This window comes from Rhineura floridana, chromosome 11, assembly GCF_030035675.1.
Source record: "Rhineura floridana isolate rRhiFlo1 chromosome 11, rRhiFlo1.hap2, whole genome shotgun sequence".
Classification (NCBI taxonomy): domain Eukaryota; kingdom Metazoa; phylum Chordata; class Lepidosauria; order Squamata; family Rhineuridae; genus Rhineura; species Rhineura floridana.
Window position 1 is genome coordinate 6,553,715 of NC_084490.1, and position 18,075 is coordinate 6,571,789.

At 42.9% G+C, this 18,075-nt stretch overlaps 1 protein-coding gene across 1 annotated transcript; it reads left to right on the forward strand.

Annotated features, from left to right (window-relative positions):
• Positions 1-1,289: 1,289 nt before the first annotated feature.
• On the forward strand, positions 1,290-13,774 carry LOC133366833 (vomeronasal type-2 receptor 26-like). The gene is made up of 5 exons (XM_061590351.1): positions 1,290-1,444; positions 5,320-5,611; positions 7,427-7,654; positions 10,903-11,029; positions 12,873-13,774. Exons 1-5 carry the CDS (start codon positions 1,290-1,292, stop codon positions 13,772-13,774), a joined length of 1,704 nt encoding a protein of 567 aa, XP_061446335.1.
• Positions 13,775-18,075: the final 4,301 nt, after the last annotated feature.

Consider the following 18,075-nt stretch of genomic DNA (forward strand, 5'->3'; position numbering starts at 1 on the left):
CTTTAGAATGCCTCCCCTTGATCAGTTTTTAAGAGACGTTTCCGTTTCACTCTTCCCACTGCCAACTCAGCAGTTGATGAAATAGCCAGTTATGGTGGCCTACAGATGTTGTGGACTACAGCTCCCATCATCCCCAGCAATTGGCCATGCTGACTGGGGCTGATGGGAGTTGGTAGTCGACACCATCTGGAAGGCTAGCTCTGTCACCCATGAAAGCTTATGCCATTTTATTATACAAAGTTTCTTAAAAAATGTTGAAAAGTGCAATTGAAGCCATTTCTTTCTCTTTCTTGTTGGTGTTTGTTTACTATGGGAATCCATTAACAGCCTGCAACTCATTGTGCCAGAAGGAACTGTGGAGGATTGTGGTCACATTGGAAAAAAAAGAAACCAACATGTTTGCTACCAAAAGTGCCACTCAGGACTCAAACACTGAAGTACTAATTATCTCCCCTTGGAATTACAGAAAGCACTATAATTTGTTCATCTGGACAAAACTCTGAAAGCTCTCAAGGAGGCAGGAGAAAACAACCAACAAGGAAGTTTGGAAGCGGTTTTAAATAACCTCTATGCCTGGGAAAGCAGAGAGTAGGGTTAAGAGGAAGGAGCAGCTCTGCCACTTTCATTCCTGACCCTTCTCCCCTTCTCCCCCCATTTTATCAACCATACTTGAAATTGAAGTGCTGACAATCTCTGTTAGTACTCAAGGCTTGCATTTATATTCCAGTTGATGAGAACATAAAAAGGGCCCTGCTGGATCAGGCCAGTTGCCCATCTAGTTCAGCATCCTGTTCTCACAGCAGCCAACCAGGTGCCCATGGGAATCCCAGAAGTGTGAGTGCAGGAGCACTTTTCCCTCCTGCGGCTGCCAGCAACTGGTTTTCAGAAGCAGACTGCCTCTGACTATGGCGGCAGAGCACAGCCATCGTGGCTAGTAGCCATTGATAGCTTTATCCTCCATGGATTTGTTTAATCTTCTTTTAAAGCCATCCACGTTGGTGGCCATCACTGCCTCCTCTGGGGTCGAATTGCGTAGTCTGATTCATAAAGCAAGAATGATACATTTCTATTAAGAGACATATTGGCCTATTTAGCCATCAGGCAACTGCTATGAATGAATACCAGAGAGTATGTGTCTAGAAGGCAGCTTAGCTTTCAGGACATTTATTTATTTAATTTCTATCCCACCCTTCCTTCCAGAGGAGAAAAAATTATTAAAAACAACCCCAATGTTGTGGCTCCTTTTGCTTCTGCTCCTGCTCCCTCCCATGATGTGCAAAGCAGAGACCATGATGTGCCCCGCGACTGACCCCCTCTCTGTTCCACACGAGTGGTACCAGCCAGGAGGCCTCGTCATTGGTGGGATGGGTTCTCAGGTCACTTACGCTTCCCATGAACTTTTCTTCAATGAACATCCTTCTCAAAAGCTGTTTGAGGTTCCAGAGTAAGGAATTTCATACCTGTTGTCAACTTAATATGACTTTGATTTAGAGCTTTGAAACTTATCTCTCCCTGCTACCGCAATTTACATATTTATTCTCTTTATTTATTTATTATACTTGTTTATATCCTGCCTTTTAGGATGCTTTTTAAAAAAGAAAAAAAGAAACAACGTAACGTAAATAAGTAATTGGGCTCCTACCTACAGGGCAGTTGGTGGTAGGACATTCTTGTGGTATGGAAGTGTAATCACTCTGGAGCATGCTCTGCGGTAGTCTTCAGCTGCATTTTCCCCCATCCTGGAATTTTCCACAAGGGACAGTATTATTTATTTTATTATTTATTTATTGAACTTATATCCCATCCTTCTTCCCAAAGGAGCCCAGTGTGGCAAATATGAACACCATTTAACAAAAAGAACAACACACTAAAAGACCCTGAAGACATGGCTCTTCAAGAAGGCTTTTGGGATGGCCGAGGCTTTTACTGTTGTTTTTAAATTTTAATGTTTAATATATTGTTTTTATTCTGTACGTCGCCCAGAGTGGCTGGTGAACCAGCCAGATGGGCGACTAATAAATTCAATAATAACAACAACAACAACAACAACAACAACAACAATAATAATAATAATAATAAAAACAGTTAAAAACATTCCAAAATACAATTACAATTGACAGCATTTTAAAATGTCATTAAAAATATTAGAAAACCCAGCTAAAACATTGTTTCACAAGTGATCTTCAGGTTGCCAGGAACAGTCCTCTTCAGCTATCAAATTGCCTAAGTAATCAAGAATGTTGTCAAATTCCTCCTGAAAGTTTTATTCCATTTATTTATTTATTAAATTTATTAGTCACCCATCTGGCTGGCTGTCCAGCCACTCTGGGCGACGTACAAAATAAAAACATACAAATGCATTAAAACATTAAAAATCTCAACAATAATAATAAAACCTAACCCACCCCAAAAGCCTGCCTGAAGAGCCAGGTCTTCAAGGCCTGGCAGAAGCTCATCATAGAAGGGGCATGGCGGAGATCATTTGGGAGGGAATTCCACAAAGTGGGGGCCACAATTGAAAAAGCCCTCTCCCTAGTTCTCACCAGTCTAGCTGTTTTAACTGGTGGGATAGAGGGAAAGCCTTCTGAGGCTGATCTTGTTGAGCGGCATCCCTGATGATGTTGGAGGCGCTCCTTCAGATAGACTGGGCCAAAACCATATAGGGTTTTAAAGGTCAGAACCAACACCTTTAATTGGGCCCGGAAGACAACCAGTAACCAGTGCAACTCCTTCAGCACTGGAGTGATGTGATCTCTCCGGTGGCTGCCTTTAATCAGGCGCGCCGCCATGTTCTGTACCAGTTGCAGCTTCCAGACCGTTTTCAAGGGTAACCCCACGTAGAGCACATTACAGTAGTCTAGGCGAGAGGAGACCAGGGCATGTACCACAGATGGGAGTAGATTGTTGGGAAGGTAGGGGCGCAGCCTCCGTATCAGATGGAGTTGATACAGCGCCGCCTGGCTCACAGGCGAGACCTGAGCCTCCATGGACAGCTGGGAGTCAAGAATGACCCCCAGGCTGCGAACCTGGTCTTTCAGGGGCAATTGTACCCCATTGAGCAACAGGTCAACATCCCCCAACCTTCCCTTGTCTCCCACAAACAGTACCTCGGTTTTGTCAGGGTTCAGCTTCAGCTTATTCCTTCCCATCCAGCCACTCACCGACTCCAGGCAATAGTGATGGAGACACATACACCTCACTGGGGAGGACATTCCACAAAAGGGGGTGCCACTGAAAAGGCCCTGTCATGGGTCATCACCAGCTGGGCAGGTCTCAGTGGTGGTGGCACCAACAAGGCCAATCATACAATCTGATATGGTTGATACTGGGGGAGGTGCCTCTTTAGATACTTGGGTCCCAAGACATTTAGGATTTTATATACTAGTACTAACACCTTGAATTGGGCCCAGTAGATGACAGGTGGTTCTCTGGAAGGGGAAGGAGACAGTCCAGCTAGAACAGGCCCCGTGGTGAGCTTCACCTGTATCCCTTTCCCTACCAAGATCCTTCCCACAGGGCAGTGGATGGTAGATGCTCCTGTGGGACAGGGAAGGTCCAGTTGGAACAGGTCCTGAGATGGCATTCACCTACCTCATTGTTTTTGAAATCTCTGTACGGATATGGGTTTGTTGTAAAAAGGTCTACTGCAATATGGATATGCTTTTTTACGAATGTATTTCTGAAAGGAATTTGGGACCATTAGTTCCATGGGACACTTTGCTAAAGGAAAGCTGGGAACTTTATTGTTGGCATATACCAGGGATCACCAACCTTTTGAAGCCTGCAGGGACATTTGGGTTTGTAAGAGTGCTGTAAGTGCCACCCCCTCTAGTCATTTCTCTCCCCTTTACCACAGATCACACACCCTGAGAGACAGAAAGAAAGAGCATGCACGCACACACACACGCACACACTTCTCTTTTCCAAGGGATCTGGGTAAAAGTAGTTGGGTCCAGACAAATTAATCTGAGCCTTCAAAATCACATAAAGATGACAGAGGAAGTGGGAAAGAGCACCACCCTTGCAATTTCCTCCTTCAGCTCTTCGTATTTTTCAAGGGAGAAAAAAAGCGAGCACCTTATGAGCAACAGGACAGTGGAGGGGTTTCAGGCTTCATGGGTGCTACAGGAAGGCTTCAAGGGCGCCATTGTGCCCGTGGAGGACACATACCCTTCTTCAGCCTATTTCCACTCTTGCATTGCCTTGAAACTATGCACACATGGATAAAATACACAGGAAGGAGTGGATGTTCTTTCAAGGGCAGAAGAAGGTGGCAATGGTTCTCTGCATTTTCGGATAATGCCCTGGTGAAACATGGGTTGCTAAAGTATGGCACCGAAATTTGGGTGAGAAAAGACAAAGATCCAGCAGGCTGTTCTTATGTTCTTATGTACGCTGAGACTAGTGGTGGGGGAGAAACTTGATTCAGCTCAATTTAAAGGTGAAACCCTAATCCACACTTTCTAAAACAGAAAGAGAATCCAAACTAAGCCATCTTTAGACATTCAGACTCCTCTGCATTTTGCAGTGCAGTTCTCCAGCCAGGGAATGAGAACAGAAATGCATATACTTGAGGAGTGTGCATATAACTACATATATTAATGAAAACAGCACACAAAAATGAATATTACAGGAAATTGCTTTGCAAACGTGTGGATATTAAGCCAAAACTTGCACAGAAGAATGTGTCTATTTGCATTAAAATGATGATTTTTCACAAGGAAATATTTTCACAAACTGATGTGGGGATGTGGAGAACTGAATTTAATATTGGAGAAATGGGACACTGTGAGAAACCAAAACTGACAGATTCACCCATCCCAAGGAGCAGCCCAACTAGCTGCCCAGATAGGCTAGAAAGGTGGACTGAAAGTCAGGCAAAAGAGCTTCCCAGTTTCAGTAGCTAGCTCCCAAAAATAGCAAAACTAACAAGGGTTCTTCTGGCCCATTAAAAGTAGCAGTCCATTGGGAGAAAAAAAGGAAGCGGAGTGGTTATACTGAAAAGGAGTGTGACTCTGCTCTGAGCAATACCTTCAAAGCCTAAAAAAGCATGGCTGCACAAACTGTGATGGCAGTGTATATGCCCTCTTAACGTGCTCATCCTGCCTTAGCTGGGGCTCAGCTGGCTGAGCTGAGACTGGTATAAGCCATGCTGGTGTAAGCCCCCCAAAATTGGCTCAGGAACACCAGTAATGAAGAAAAGATTCTTCTTACAATCAACATTAGTTAGAGACAGAAATTACTGGGACTGTGATATAACGTCTTCATGGACTGTAGGATCCTTCTCTGAAATTGTGTATTAATTAAATATTTTTGCAGCGTGGTGACAAAATTCTACCAGCATGTCCTTGCCTTGGCATTTGCTGTGAAGGAGATCAATGAGAATCCCAAGATCTTGCCCAATGTCACACTTGGATTCCATGTCTGTGACAGCTACTATGATGCAAAGATGACTTATCGTACCACTCTGGAACTGCTTTTCAAAACACAGAGGTTTGTCCCCAACTACAAATGTGACACCCAGAAAAACCTCATAGCCATCATTGGAGGACTTGCGTCTGACACCTCTTTCCTTTTGGCAGAAATCTTAGGACTTTACAAAACTCCACAGGTAGGATTATGAATGGAGAATGTAGGCAAATTGCACTCTTTATTCTGTGAATAGTGTAACTGTTCAAAAGGATTGAAGGTTATACCTGTCAGAAGAAAATCCCAGAAATTGAACCATGACAAAATCCAACAGGAAGAGTCCTTATGTTTGCAAACATACAAATTGTATATTTGCAGATGCATGCATGTGAAGACACTACTATTAACTTCATTCAAAATCTCTCCATTTTCTTTTAGCTCACGTATGGCTCATTTGCCCACTTGGAGATTCATACCAATCAGAGGTCTTCCTTTTATTGCATGGTTCCTAATGAAGGCCGTCAATATATAGGGATTATTCGGTTACTTCAACATTTTGGATGGACATGGGTTGGACTCTTTGCTATTGATAATAACAGTGGAGAACGTTTCTTGCAGACTTTGGATCCTTTGCTTTCCCAGAATGGAATCTGTTCAGCCTTCACAAAAAGAATTCCACAACAACCCTATTTGGATGACTTGGATGAAATTATTGATATAGCCTCAAATATTTATGAACCTTTGAGGGATAATAAAGTCAGTACTTTTATCATCTATGGAGAATCATTGACAATTGCATGGCTGAGAACCATGGTATTTCTACGAGATCCTGGAAATAAGGAAAGCACATCATTTAGAAAGGTATGGATTATGACAAGCCAAATGGATTTTGTATCACCAGGCATTCAAAGGGAGTGGGATTTTCAGTTGTTCCAAGGAGCAATTTCCTTCACGATTCACTCAAGTGATCTTCTACAGTTCAAGGAATTTCTTGAGGTTGTAAAACCTTATTGGACTGAGAGAGATGGCTTTCTCAAAGAATTCTGGGCACAAGCATTTGACTGTATATTCCCAAATTCCCAAAAGCTAATGGAGGTCGATGGAGCATGCACTGGGGAGGAAAGATTGGAGAGCCTTCCTAGGCCGCTTTTTGAAATCTCCATGACTGGTCACAGCTACAGCATCTACAATGCTGTCTATATATTGGCTCATGCATTGCATGCATTTAAAACCAATAAAAGAGCAATGGTGGTAGCGAATAGTGCTGAAGATCTGCAGCCTTGGCAGGTAATGTTTGCACTAGAAAAAAAACACTTTTTAAAAATTTCAATGCACTGAATTAGTGTGATTCAGAATGTTTGAAGATTTTGTTTAGTTCACACTTCAAAGGACACCTAACTGATCCAAACTCTGCTAGTGAAAGTGCAGCATGTATCAAAAGAATCAACTGAATATCAGAGTTCTCTGAATTTTGTGATGCAGTTCTTTCCTCAAACAATGGATAAAAATGTGTAAAAATGCATGAAACTTGCAGAATGCCTGAAAATACATTAAAAAATCTATAAAAGGCTACAAATACATAAAATATGGGCAAAATATGTATTTTTGTATGCATACACATGCAAATGTGCTGCCCTGGGCTCCTGCTGGAAGGGCTCGGTATAAATAAAATAATAAATAAATAAATAAATAAAATAAAAATTCTTTGAGTTCCTTTTTAAAAAAAAACACGCTTTGATGTGGAAATAGGATGGAACAATTAATTAAAAAGCTACATGGAATGGAATGACTGTGGTGAATAACTGATGAAATGGAGTTATACCTCATCAAAAACATTTCTGCATTGGCATTTCTTCCTATAATTGGAGTCAGAACACAATATGTTTTCTTCAAGTTAATCATCCATTTTCATTGTCAAAGGAACACAGTATTAACATTTGGTCTTTGCTAGATGGAACTACACAAAGAATATTAATAGGAAATATGAAATCTTTTCTTCTTTTTCTCTTTCATTGAGCTCCACTCATTTCTTCAAGGCATTTCGTTTAACAATTCTGCCGGGGAGCTTATGTCCTTCAATGATAAAAGGGAAATGCGAGGTGGATTTGACGTAGTGAACATGGCCACATTCCCAAACAGGTCCTTCCAGAGAGTGAAAATTGGAAGGGTGGATCCGAACACACCTGAAGGAAAAGAATTGACCATTAATGAAAACATAATTGTGTGGCACAGAGGTTTTTACCAGGTATGGATTTGAGGAAGAGAATCCTCTCTTTTCAAATGTTCCATTTGGGTCACTTCATTTCCTGTGGTCCAGATGTTAGATTAACAGGAACAGACTCTAAAATAATAGTGAATTGATCTAGCACTTTTAATATTAGCTGCAACATCGATTAGCTGCAACTATTTCTATTTTGAAAAGAAGATTAGATATTCAGAACAAGTGAATATGTACTAGGGGTGTGCAATTGCTCTCTCTTGCAGCCAAATAAGGAGGTGAGTTGGGGAAGGGACAGAGCTCAGTGGTGGGACATCTACCCTGCATGCAGAAGGTCCCATGTTCAATCCCTGGTATCTCCAGGTAGGGCTGGGAAAGACTCCTGACTGAAACTCTGGAGAGCTTCTGCCAGTCAGTGTAGACAGTACTGAGCTAGATGGACTGATAGTCTGATTCAGTATAAGGCAACTTCCTATGTTTCTATGCAACTGCAATGCCAACAAACAGCTCCAAGTTGTATCTGGGTCCCCACAAAGTCTTGTGTCACTATATTATTTCAGTACACTGTACCGTTGGGTTGTGTCCAATGAAGTCCTACTCAGAGTAGACCCATTGAAAGTAGTCATTTCCATTAAGTTAAATGGGTCTACTCTGAGTAGGACTAACATGGATGAAGCCATATACCATAGAACAGTAGAGTTGGAAGGGGCCTATAAGGCCATCGAATCCAACCCCCTGCTCAATGCAGGAATCCAAATTAAAGGATACCTGACAGATGGCTGTCCAGCTGCCTCTTGAATGCCTCCAGAGTTTCAAGTACTTGAAAAGTGCTATCATATCTCCCCTCAGTCTTCTCTTCTCAAGACTAAACATGCCAGTTCGTTCAATCTCTCCTCATAGGGCTTTGTTTCTAGTCTCCTGATAATCCTTGTTGCCCTCTGAACTTGTTCCAGTTTGTTTGCATCCTTCTTAAAATATGGCGTCCAAAACTGGACTCAGTATTCAAGATGCGGCTGACCACTGTTGAATAAAGGGGAACTTGTACTTAATGCAATTTGGAAACTATACTTCTGTCAATGCAGCCTAAAATAGCATTTGCCTTTTTTTGCAGCCACATCACACTGTTGGGTCACATTCAGCTTGTTAGCAACAACAATCCCAAGATCCTTCTTGCATGTAGTATTGCTGAGCCAAGTATCCCCCATCTTATAACTGTGCATTTGGTTTCTTTTTCCTAAGTTTAGAACTTTGCACTTAACTCTGTTAAATTTCATTCTGTGGTTTTCAGCCCAATGCTCCAGCCTATCAAGATCCCTTTGAATTGTGTTTCTGTCTTCCAAGGTATTAGATATCCCTCCCAATTCTGTATCATCTGCACATTTGATCAGCGTGCCCTGCAGGGCCGGCTCCAGGCATGCCGGGGCCCTTGGGCACCAGCCCGCCTGGGGCCCTCTGCTCCCCTTCCACGATCCGTGGCAGGAGCCGCAGATTGCAGGACAGGAGCTTCTGAGCCACCCACCATCCCCCCGCTTCACCTATCTCTGCTGTTTTTTGTGGTTGAGCACACTGTGTGTGCAGGGTTGCCATCAATCAAGCTGGCAGCTGAGGTTTCCCTAAGGGGCTGAAGCCTCTGCTGCCATCTTGGTTGATGGCACACACATTGCTGCCATCAACCAAGATGGAGGCAGAGGCTTTGGTCCCTTAGGGAAACCTTGGCCACCATTTTGATTGATGGCAACCCTGCGCGCACTGCAAAAAACAGCAGAGAGAAAGGTAGGTGAAGCTGGGGGATGGTGGGTGGCTAGGAAGCTCCTCCTGTCCTGTGATCCATGGCTTCTGCCACGGATCATGGAGGGGAGCAGAGGGGCCCCTCAGGGGCTGCTGTAGCTCCAGGGGCACTCGGGCCAGTGCCCCACCTGGCTGCCCTTTAGAACCGGCCCTGGTTCCCTGCACCTCCTCATCCAAGTCATTCATAAAAATGTTGAACACCTCCCCCCAGTTTGAGAAAGAACCATATGTTTTGGTAGTTCCATGGGCTTTGCAAGAGGGAGGGTGTCCAAACTGTTGCCTTCAGAGTGCTGAAGAGCTCTGGATGACTTTGTTGTTCTTGTTAAAGCAAAACAGTAGAGGATTCATTTTTTATTATTTTTAAAAGGTTAGTACATTCATTTAACTTATTTTAAAAAAAACCTGTCAATTGCTCTGCTTGTTGAACAACAACAAATCCTCTGGATCTGTTCATCACTTCGTAGGCAGCATTCTGCACAACCCCACTTTCTAATGCCTATTGGAGGCAGTTCCGTCCTGCTAAACACAAACGGGTACCAGAAAGCAAAGCCACGTGGTGTGAAGCTGCTACTGCGTAAAAATGTGTAAGCAAGAATACACACCACTTCTCCACGCTATTTTAAAGCAAGAAAGAACAAGATATAACCCCATTCCCACCTTCTTCAAAAATGTGAAACTAATATTGATTTTGGTGTTTTAGTTGGACTAATAAAGTTATTGCCTAATGTGGATTATGGAGGAAAGTGTAATGGGGAATTTGTATATATCCATATATAATTTAGGAAGTAAAATTTAAGAACAAAAAAAAGAAGCAAAGGAAATTATAAAGAACAACAGGCTGTATATGATTAACTGCTATATTGTTTAAATGTAGTAGGTGTGTAGCAAATGTTTCTACAGCAACAGCTGTGTCAGGTATGCTTGGCAAACCAGGAACAATGGTACAATGGTATGCTTGGTAGCCAATGGCCTTAAGAACAACAGTCAAGAGGGCAGCAGAACAATGGTATAAGACGATGCTTGCAGACGGTGGAAATGTACTTGTACCATTTTTTCCCTTCTATGTAGGTATTAGACTTGGCTAATATTATCTGATTAGTGTAGCAATACTGCAGAAAGGGCGTAACCTTTATGTAATGCTTGAAGGCAATTGTATAATTGGTGAAATAGTGTCACATGCTGTGCTTTGAACTGAATAAAAGGCCATGCAGGCAGTGCCACATTCCAGTCCTTGCCAGTTGCCCAGGAGAGGCTGTCTTTGCGTGCGCTCGTATGGAATAAAGACCTACTTTGCTTGAAGCCTGTGTTTTCAATTTCCTTAAGGACTCCCGATGCAAGAACCCAAAATTCCACATCAAGTGAATCCCTTTTACTCCCCCCATATTAGATTTCTTCATGGTCCATCCATCAGCCATGTCTGTTTCTATGGGTTATGCAACTAGTTTGTAAATTATGCCAGTTGTAACCCCTTTCATGTCTATGGATAGGTACTCCCACTCTCTTTGTGCAATGAACACTGCCAGCCTGGTTATCAGAAGAGAAGGAAAGAAGGGGAAAAGTTCTGCTGCTATGATTGTGTTCCATGCCCAGAAGGGAAGATTTCAAACAAGAAGGGTAGGATATGAAGTACTCCACTTTCTCCAACAAACAATGTTAATTGAAATTAATTGTGTCAGATGGTATTTTACAAGTGACAGTTTACCATTGTGTACTTATAACAATTTGACTTCTAAATAGAACTTGCAACCAGCGAAAGACTGGCTGAAAAGGTTCTGAAAGGGGAGAGAGATTGGGCCAGCAACCTTAACAGGAAGAACATTTAGGATGTTTTAGTTTAGAAAAAAAGGCGAGTAAGAAGTTAGATTTGTACAAAATTATGCATGGTGTGGGGAAAAATGCATGGAGACAAGTTTCTCCTCTCTCTCTCATAATACTAGAAGCTGGAGCATAATCTGGGAAGATGAAAAATAGACAAAATAATAATAATAATAATAATAATAATAATAATAATAATAATAATAATAATAATAATAATAATAAATTTAATTTCTTCGTCGCCTATCTGGCCAATGGCCACTCTAGGCGACTTACAAAATTGTTAAAATACAATTAATAAAATACAGTAATACAATAAAAACAATAGATCTACAACAACAATATTAAAACTGGGTAGGAGGCATTACAATTATATCGATTAACCCTCCCCGGATACCCCAAAGGCCTGCTGAAAGAGCCAGATCTTTAAGGCTTTCCGAAACACATTTAGGGAAGAGGCATGCCGGAGATCTTGTGGGAGGGAGTTCCAAAGAGTGGGGGCCGCCACTGAGAATGCCCTCTCTCTTGTACCCGCCAATCTGGCTGTTTTTGTTGGCGGGATTGAGAGAAGGCCCTGTGTGGCCGATCTTGTCAGGCGGCATAATTGGTGGCGTTGAAGGCGCTCCGTGAGATAAACTGGGCCGAAACCGTATAGGGATTTAAAGGTCAATACCAACACCTTGAATTGGGCTCGGAAAACAACTGGAAGCCAGTGTAGGTCGAACAACACTGGTGTGATGTGATCTTGGCGGCGACTATTCGTAAGTAGTCGAGCCGCCGCATTTTGTATCAGTTGTAATTTCCGGACCGTTTTCAAGGGTAACCCCACGTAGAGCGCATTACAGTAGTCCAAACAAGAGGTGATCAGGGCGTGTACCACCAGTGGGAGCTGATGAACAGGAAGGTAGGGTTGCAGCCTTCGTATGAGGTGTAGTTGGTACCAGGCTGCCCGGCTCACTGCCGAAATCTGAGCCTCCATGGACAGCCTGGAATCAAGCACAACCCCAAGGCTGCGGACCTGGTCCCTTAGGGGTAAACTCACCCCATTGAACTTCAGGTCAATGTCACCCAACCTTCTCTTGTCCCCCACAAGTAGTACCTCGGTTTTATCAGGGTTCAACTTCAGCTTGTTCCTTCCCATCCATCCACTCACGGATTCCAGGCAGTTGGACAAGGTCTCCACAGCCAACTCTGGTGAAGATTTAAACGAGAGATAGAGCTGAGTGTCATCCGCATATTGATGACACTGCAGCCCAAATCTCCTGATGATTGCTTCTTCAGAGAGCACATAATTAAAAAAATGAAATTTGCCATCACAATATGTAATGGTAGCCACCAAGTTCACTGGTGTTAAGAGAGAACTAGACAAATTAATGGAAGATAAAGGTACAGGCATGATGGCCTAGTGCTACCTCCACTGGTAGAGGCAGTACACCTCTGAATACCGTTTGCTGGGAATCACAAGTGGAGAAAGTTGCTGTTATACACCATTCCTGCTAGTAGGCTTCCCATAGGGATCTGATTAGTCACAGTGAGAACAGGATCCTGGACTAGATGGGCCTTTGACTTATCCGGCAAGCCCTTCTTACGCTCGTACATGAATTGGCACTGCAGTGGGACTTTCTCCTATTTTTTTTTTCAGATATGGTTGATTGTTTCAAATGCCCAGAACAACAATTTCCAAACAAGGATAAAAATATATGCATTCCCAAAACTATAAGTTATCTGTCTTATGAAGAATCTTTGGGGATGAGCTTAGCTATAGTCGCTGTTTCACTTTCTCTAGTCGCTGCTTTGGTGTTGGGAACCTTTATCAAGCACAAAGACACACCCATAGTCATAGCCAACAACCGGGACCTCACCTACACTCTTCTCGTCTCCCTCCTGCTTTGCTTTCTCTGTTCCTTACTATTCCTTGGCAAACCTGGGAAAGTGACCTGTTTTCTTCAACAACCCACTTTTGGCATCATCTTCTCAGTGGCTGTTTCTTGTGTGTTGGCAAAAACTACCATTGTTTTTCTAGCATTCAAAGCCACAAAGCCAGGATCCAGGATAAAGAAATGGGTGGGTAAAAGACTGGCCAACTCCATTGTCCTTTCGTGCTGCCTTATTCAAGCAAGTATTTGTATTGTATGGATGTCAACCTGTCCCCCATTCCCTGATTTGGACATTGATTCGGTAACTGAAGAAATAATTCTGCAATGTAATGAAGGTTCAGTCACCATGTTTTATTGTGTCCTGGGCTACATGGGCCTCTTGGCCATCACCAGCTTCATTGTGGCATTCCTAGCCCGCAAGTTACCAGATAGCTTTAATGAAGCCAAGTTCATTACCTTCAGCATGTTGCTCTTTTGCAGTGTGTGGGTCTCCTTTGTTCCAACCTATCTGAGCTCAAGAGGAAAAAACATGGTGGCTGTGGAGGTCTTCTCCATCTTAGCCTCCAGTGCTGGTTTACTGGGTTGCATATTTTGCCCTAAATGCTACATCATTTTGTTGAGGCCTGAGCTGAACAACAGGGAGCAACTAATAAGGAGAAAAATGTAAAGAATTTATATTGTTTTCCTTCTGTTATATTGCTCTGTTAGTAAGGTAAAGCTTTTTGCAGCAAAGGGGTTACTACAGCATTACTGATATATTTTCAACATTTTATTTGCTTACTTATTTAGTTAGTCTTTCATAGTGGCATGTGTATCCCACTCTTCTAGTACCTATGCACCTCTCAGTGTGGCTAACAAGAATGGAAACTAACCATGAAGCGCAATAAAATGGAAGACAAAACATGGAATGCTGTGTGATTGCTTCTGTTGAGTGACATGGGAGTGATAACAGTTTAAAAAGGCTACTGCCCTTTTAAGGATGTTTCATTTTGGGCAACTTTCAACTGTCTTTCCACCTTCCTCTCCACAGTTCCATTAGCATCTCAAAAGGAAGGTTGTTGCATATGAATACTTATACCACACTATTTTTTAATAAGAAGAAATAATTTTCTTTGACTGGATTGTGTAGCTGGATGCATTTCCGTTTGATTTTTATGGTTAATAAGCTTACTTTGGATTCACAAACTGCTTTGAAGGCTTCATAATGGAAACACAGTGTAGATGTTTTCTAATAAACCAACAAAGAAATAGAAGGGAGGGAGAAGCAGGCCACATTCACACCATATATTTTTTCCACTATTATTCCACTTTAAACAGTCAAGGCTTCCCCCCTCCCAAGAATCCTGTGAAGTGTAGTTTGTTAAGGGTGCCAGGAGTTGTTAGGAGTCTCCTATTCTCACAGAGCTACAATTCTCAGAGTGGTTTAGCAGTCAGTCTCTCCTCCCAGAAAACTCTGGCAATTGTAACTCTATGAGGGGAATAGGGGTCTCCTAGCAACTCTCAGCACCCTTCCCAAACTACACTTCCCAGGATTTTATTGGGGAAGCCAATGCATGGTGTGAATGTGGGTGCAATCCTAGTGAGGGGGCATGGAGCAACAGATCCTCTGCCACCTCCAAATGTGTTGTGTGTGTTTTCCATTTTATGCCACATCATCTCCAGGCTAAAGACTCTGGCCCCTTTGGTGATTCACAAGGCTTCGGAGTCACCTGGGCCATACCCATAAATGGCCTGTTTTGGAAAACTCTGCTGAATATTGCCAGAGGAGACAACCACAGGCAATGCCTTACAACTCCCTGGGAGAGCTCTGAACTCCAACACAATGGATCTCCCCCCCCCCAGCATCACTCCTTTCTGCCAACAGAGAACAGTAGGGGGTGACTCCAGATCGCCTTCATTACCTACCACCACCAAACAACACTGGGTGATTGGGATAACTCTGTAAAAGGATATAGGAATTAGTTTCTGATAAGGTTCGGGTTAAGCTTCAGAAAGTGATTTTATTTACCGATATTTTTCTCGCTAGGAGAGCCACATGAAATTGCTTTTTTGCTGCTATTTAACCCCATTTTAATTAAAGAAAGAGTTCAATTAAGCTTTGAAATAATGTTTGTATTGCTCTGCTCTTCCTATGTGGGATGCGATAGGGGTAGAAGATTCCCCTCATCAGCTTGGCACGGGGATTAACTAGATGATCTTGGAGGCGTTCCAACTCTATGCTTCAGATCCTAGGCAGAGCTTAAGAGAAAATAAAGGGTTTCCTCTCCTTTTATCTGTCTTGAACATATCTGTCTCTACACGGTAATAGATTCCCTGCATCAGTTTGGCAGTGGTTTGGACCAGACAACCTTTGAGATCACTTCCAGTGATGTAAAGGCCCAGGAAGAAAAAAAAGGAAAAATGGAAAAAAAGTTTCCTCCCTTTTCCCCCAAGCTTTTAATTTTTTTTAAAAAAAATAGGGGGATGGATAAAAAACTCCAGTTTTTTTTAAATTTTTCCTTTCCTCCCCACTGGGCCTTCACTTCTCTAGAGTGCCACTGTCGGAGAATTCTTCTTCTCCTTGGGTTCTTGTACCGGGCGGGGGGGGGTCCCTTAAATAATAATCTCTGACACAGGCTTGAAGCAAAAAGGTAGGCCTTTATTAAAAATAAAAATAAAACAAGCATATGCAAGGTCAGTCCCCCAGAACACATCCAGGAAGTATCCAAGAGGGTCTGCAAAGACGTATGATGTGTACAGATCTTTTATAGAGGGCAGTTACAACATGTGACAGCGATTTCACCAATCTCATCACAGTTCCTCCTCCTCTCTACAATCGTTCCAAACCAGTCAGAAAGCATTAGCTAACTCCAGTGGTGATTCCAAGATTCTGTCCATATCATAAACGTTACCATTGCCCTACTGTCTCTTCAAGACTAATGAATTTTGGTTCTAGTTAGAACAGTTTCCACTGTGAATATATTTCAAGCATATGCCGTTGTTGCATTGTTTTCAGATGGGTTAGGCTGACTTAGGCACACCTGGAAATATTTTGAACAAGTTCCCTGAGTTAAGTTTGGGAACTTTTTCTGGTTGCATATGTATAGGGAGGGTCAGCAGCAGTGAGTATACTCTAATGTGTTATGCCATGCCCTAGGACAGCCATTTTGTGACTGGTGCCCTTAGCACGTTCTTAAAATCCAAAATGTGTCCACTAGTCCAAAAAGGTTGGAGACTCCTGTCTTCATGAGAACGAAAAGATGGGGAATAGAATCATGGACCAGACAGCCTTGGAATGACATCATTATGGAAAAGGTTGAAAAGAGGGCCAGCCCAGCCCAGGGCAAGCAGCAGCACTGAGCTGAGAGGTCCCATTTAAGAATGTGCGTATTGCTTGTTGCAACAAGATTGTTCATCTGGTTCATCCTCCCCCCCCATCTCTCCAACAGTAAAGGGAATCAGGGGATTAAAAGATGGTCTCCTTCACTGCAGCCACATTGTGCTCCTCTCAGTGCCATGTGTGTGGCCAGTGCTTGCTCAGCCATCACCTTTTGGTAAGCCCATTAGGAGGGAGGGCGTTTGAAGGGCCTATCAAGGGGAGTTCGCACACAAACCAAGAGCTGGCTTTGTCTACTCTATTCCTTTATTTCAACATCGCTTTGCTTAATTGCTTTTCATTCATCAAATTCTACCTGTACCTGGCCCTCCAGATATTGCTGAACTACAACTCCCAACATCCCTCCCCATTGACCATGTTTGTTGGGGCAAGATGTAATTCAGCAACATGGGGGGTGGGAAGGTTCCCCGCACTTGCAGTAAACAGAAGCTCAACTACATATGACACAGGGACATAGGAAGCTGCTGGGCTCCTACTGGGAGGAATGGCGGGATATAAATTTAACTAATGATTATGATTAATAATACCAAGTCAGATCAGTGATCCACCTTGTTCACTATTGTATAAACATATTGGCAGCTGTCCAGGTTTTCAGGCAGGGAACATCCTCGCTCGTACCTGAAGATACCAGGGACTGAAACTGCATGGAAAACAGATGCTCTGTCACCCAGCTATGGTCCTTCTCCATAGTTCATTATAACTCTTCCCAGACTGGGTCATTGCAACAGTCAGCATCCACGATAGATGTGTTGCAGTTTGCTGAGGAAAGAAGTTGGTGTGTGTGTGTCATCTGCATGTGTGAAGACTGAGGGGGAGTTACCAAAAGCACAGAAACTTAATAGTGAGACATACCATTTCCCACCCATGTTATCGTACTTTATGGTTGGTTTTCATTCTTGTTAGCCACACTGAGAGTTGCATGGGCACGTAAGGGTGGGACAGACTTGCTCATATCAAAGGCTAAATAAATAAGTAAACAAATGCAATGCTGAAAATCTCTCATTAATGCTGCAATAACCCATTTACTGCTAAAATCTTTACCTTACTGACTGTAACACCACATGGAAAGTTAGATGACACGTATGACTTAGATGACAAGTGCGAGGTTCATTATAAGCACACCTTCATGGGTGTGCATATGCAGGCCTGCTCCATGCTCCTGGGCAAGCCATTATATGTGTTGACGTGCTCAAGCATTACTATTGCAAACATGTCTTTAACGGTCAATGCTTGTTACAGTCCTTTAATGGTGGCTATGCTATGAAGCTGCAGGCAGCTTCATAGCATGGAAACAACAGGATAAGCAACAGGTGGATGGGTGGTTTTGTCTAGACCTGGGAAAGCCACACATAAACAACCTAAGGGACTGCTGTATGTGACAGTGCCATCTCTTGGCCACTGAAAAGCACTGGCCAAGAGATGACTCAATAGTTGGTCATTCTTTGAGTATAAAGCTCTGTGCAGCACCTAGGGTCAAGGAGAGAGAAACCTCAGGTCGTGGCTCAGCTGAGGTGATCCAGAGGAGATCAGCACTGTCGTTAGTAGATGTCGGATGATCATCAAGGACTGTAAATGTGTGTGTGGAAGAATGC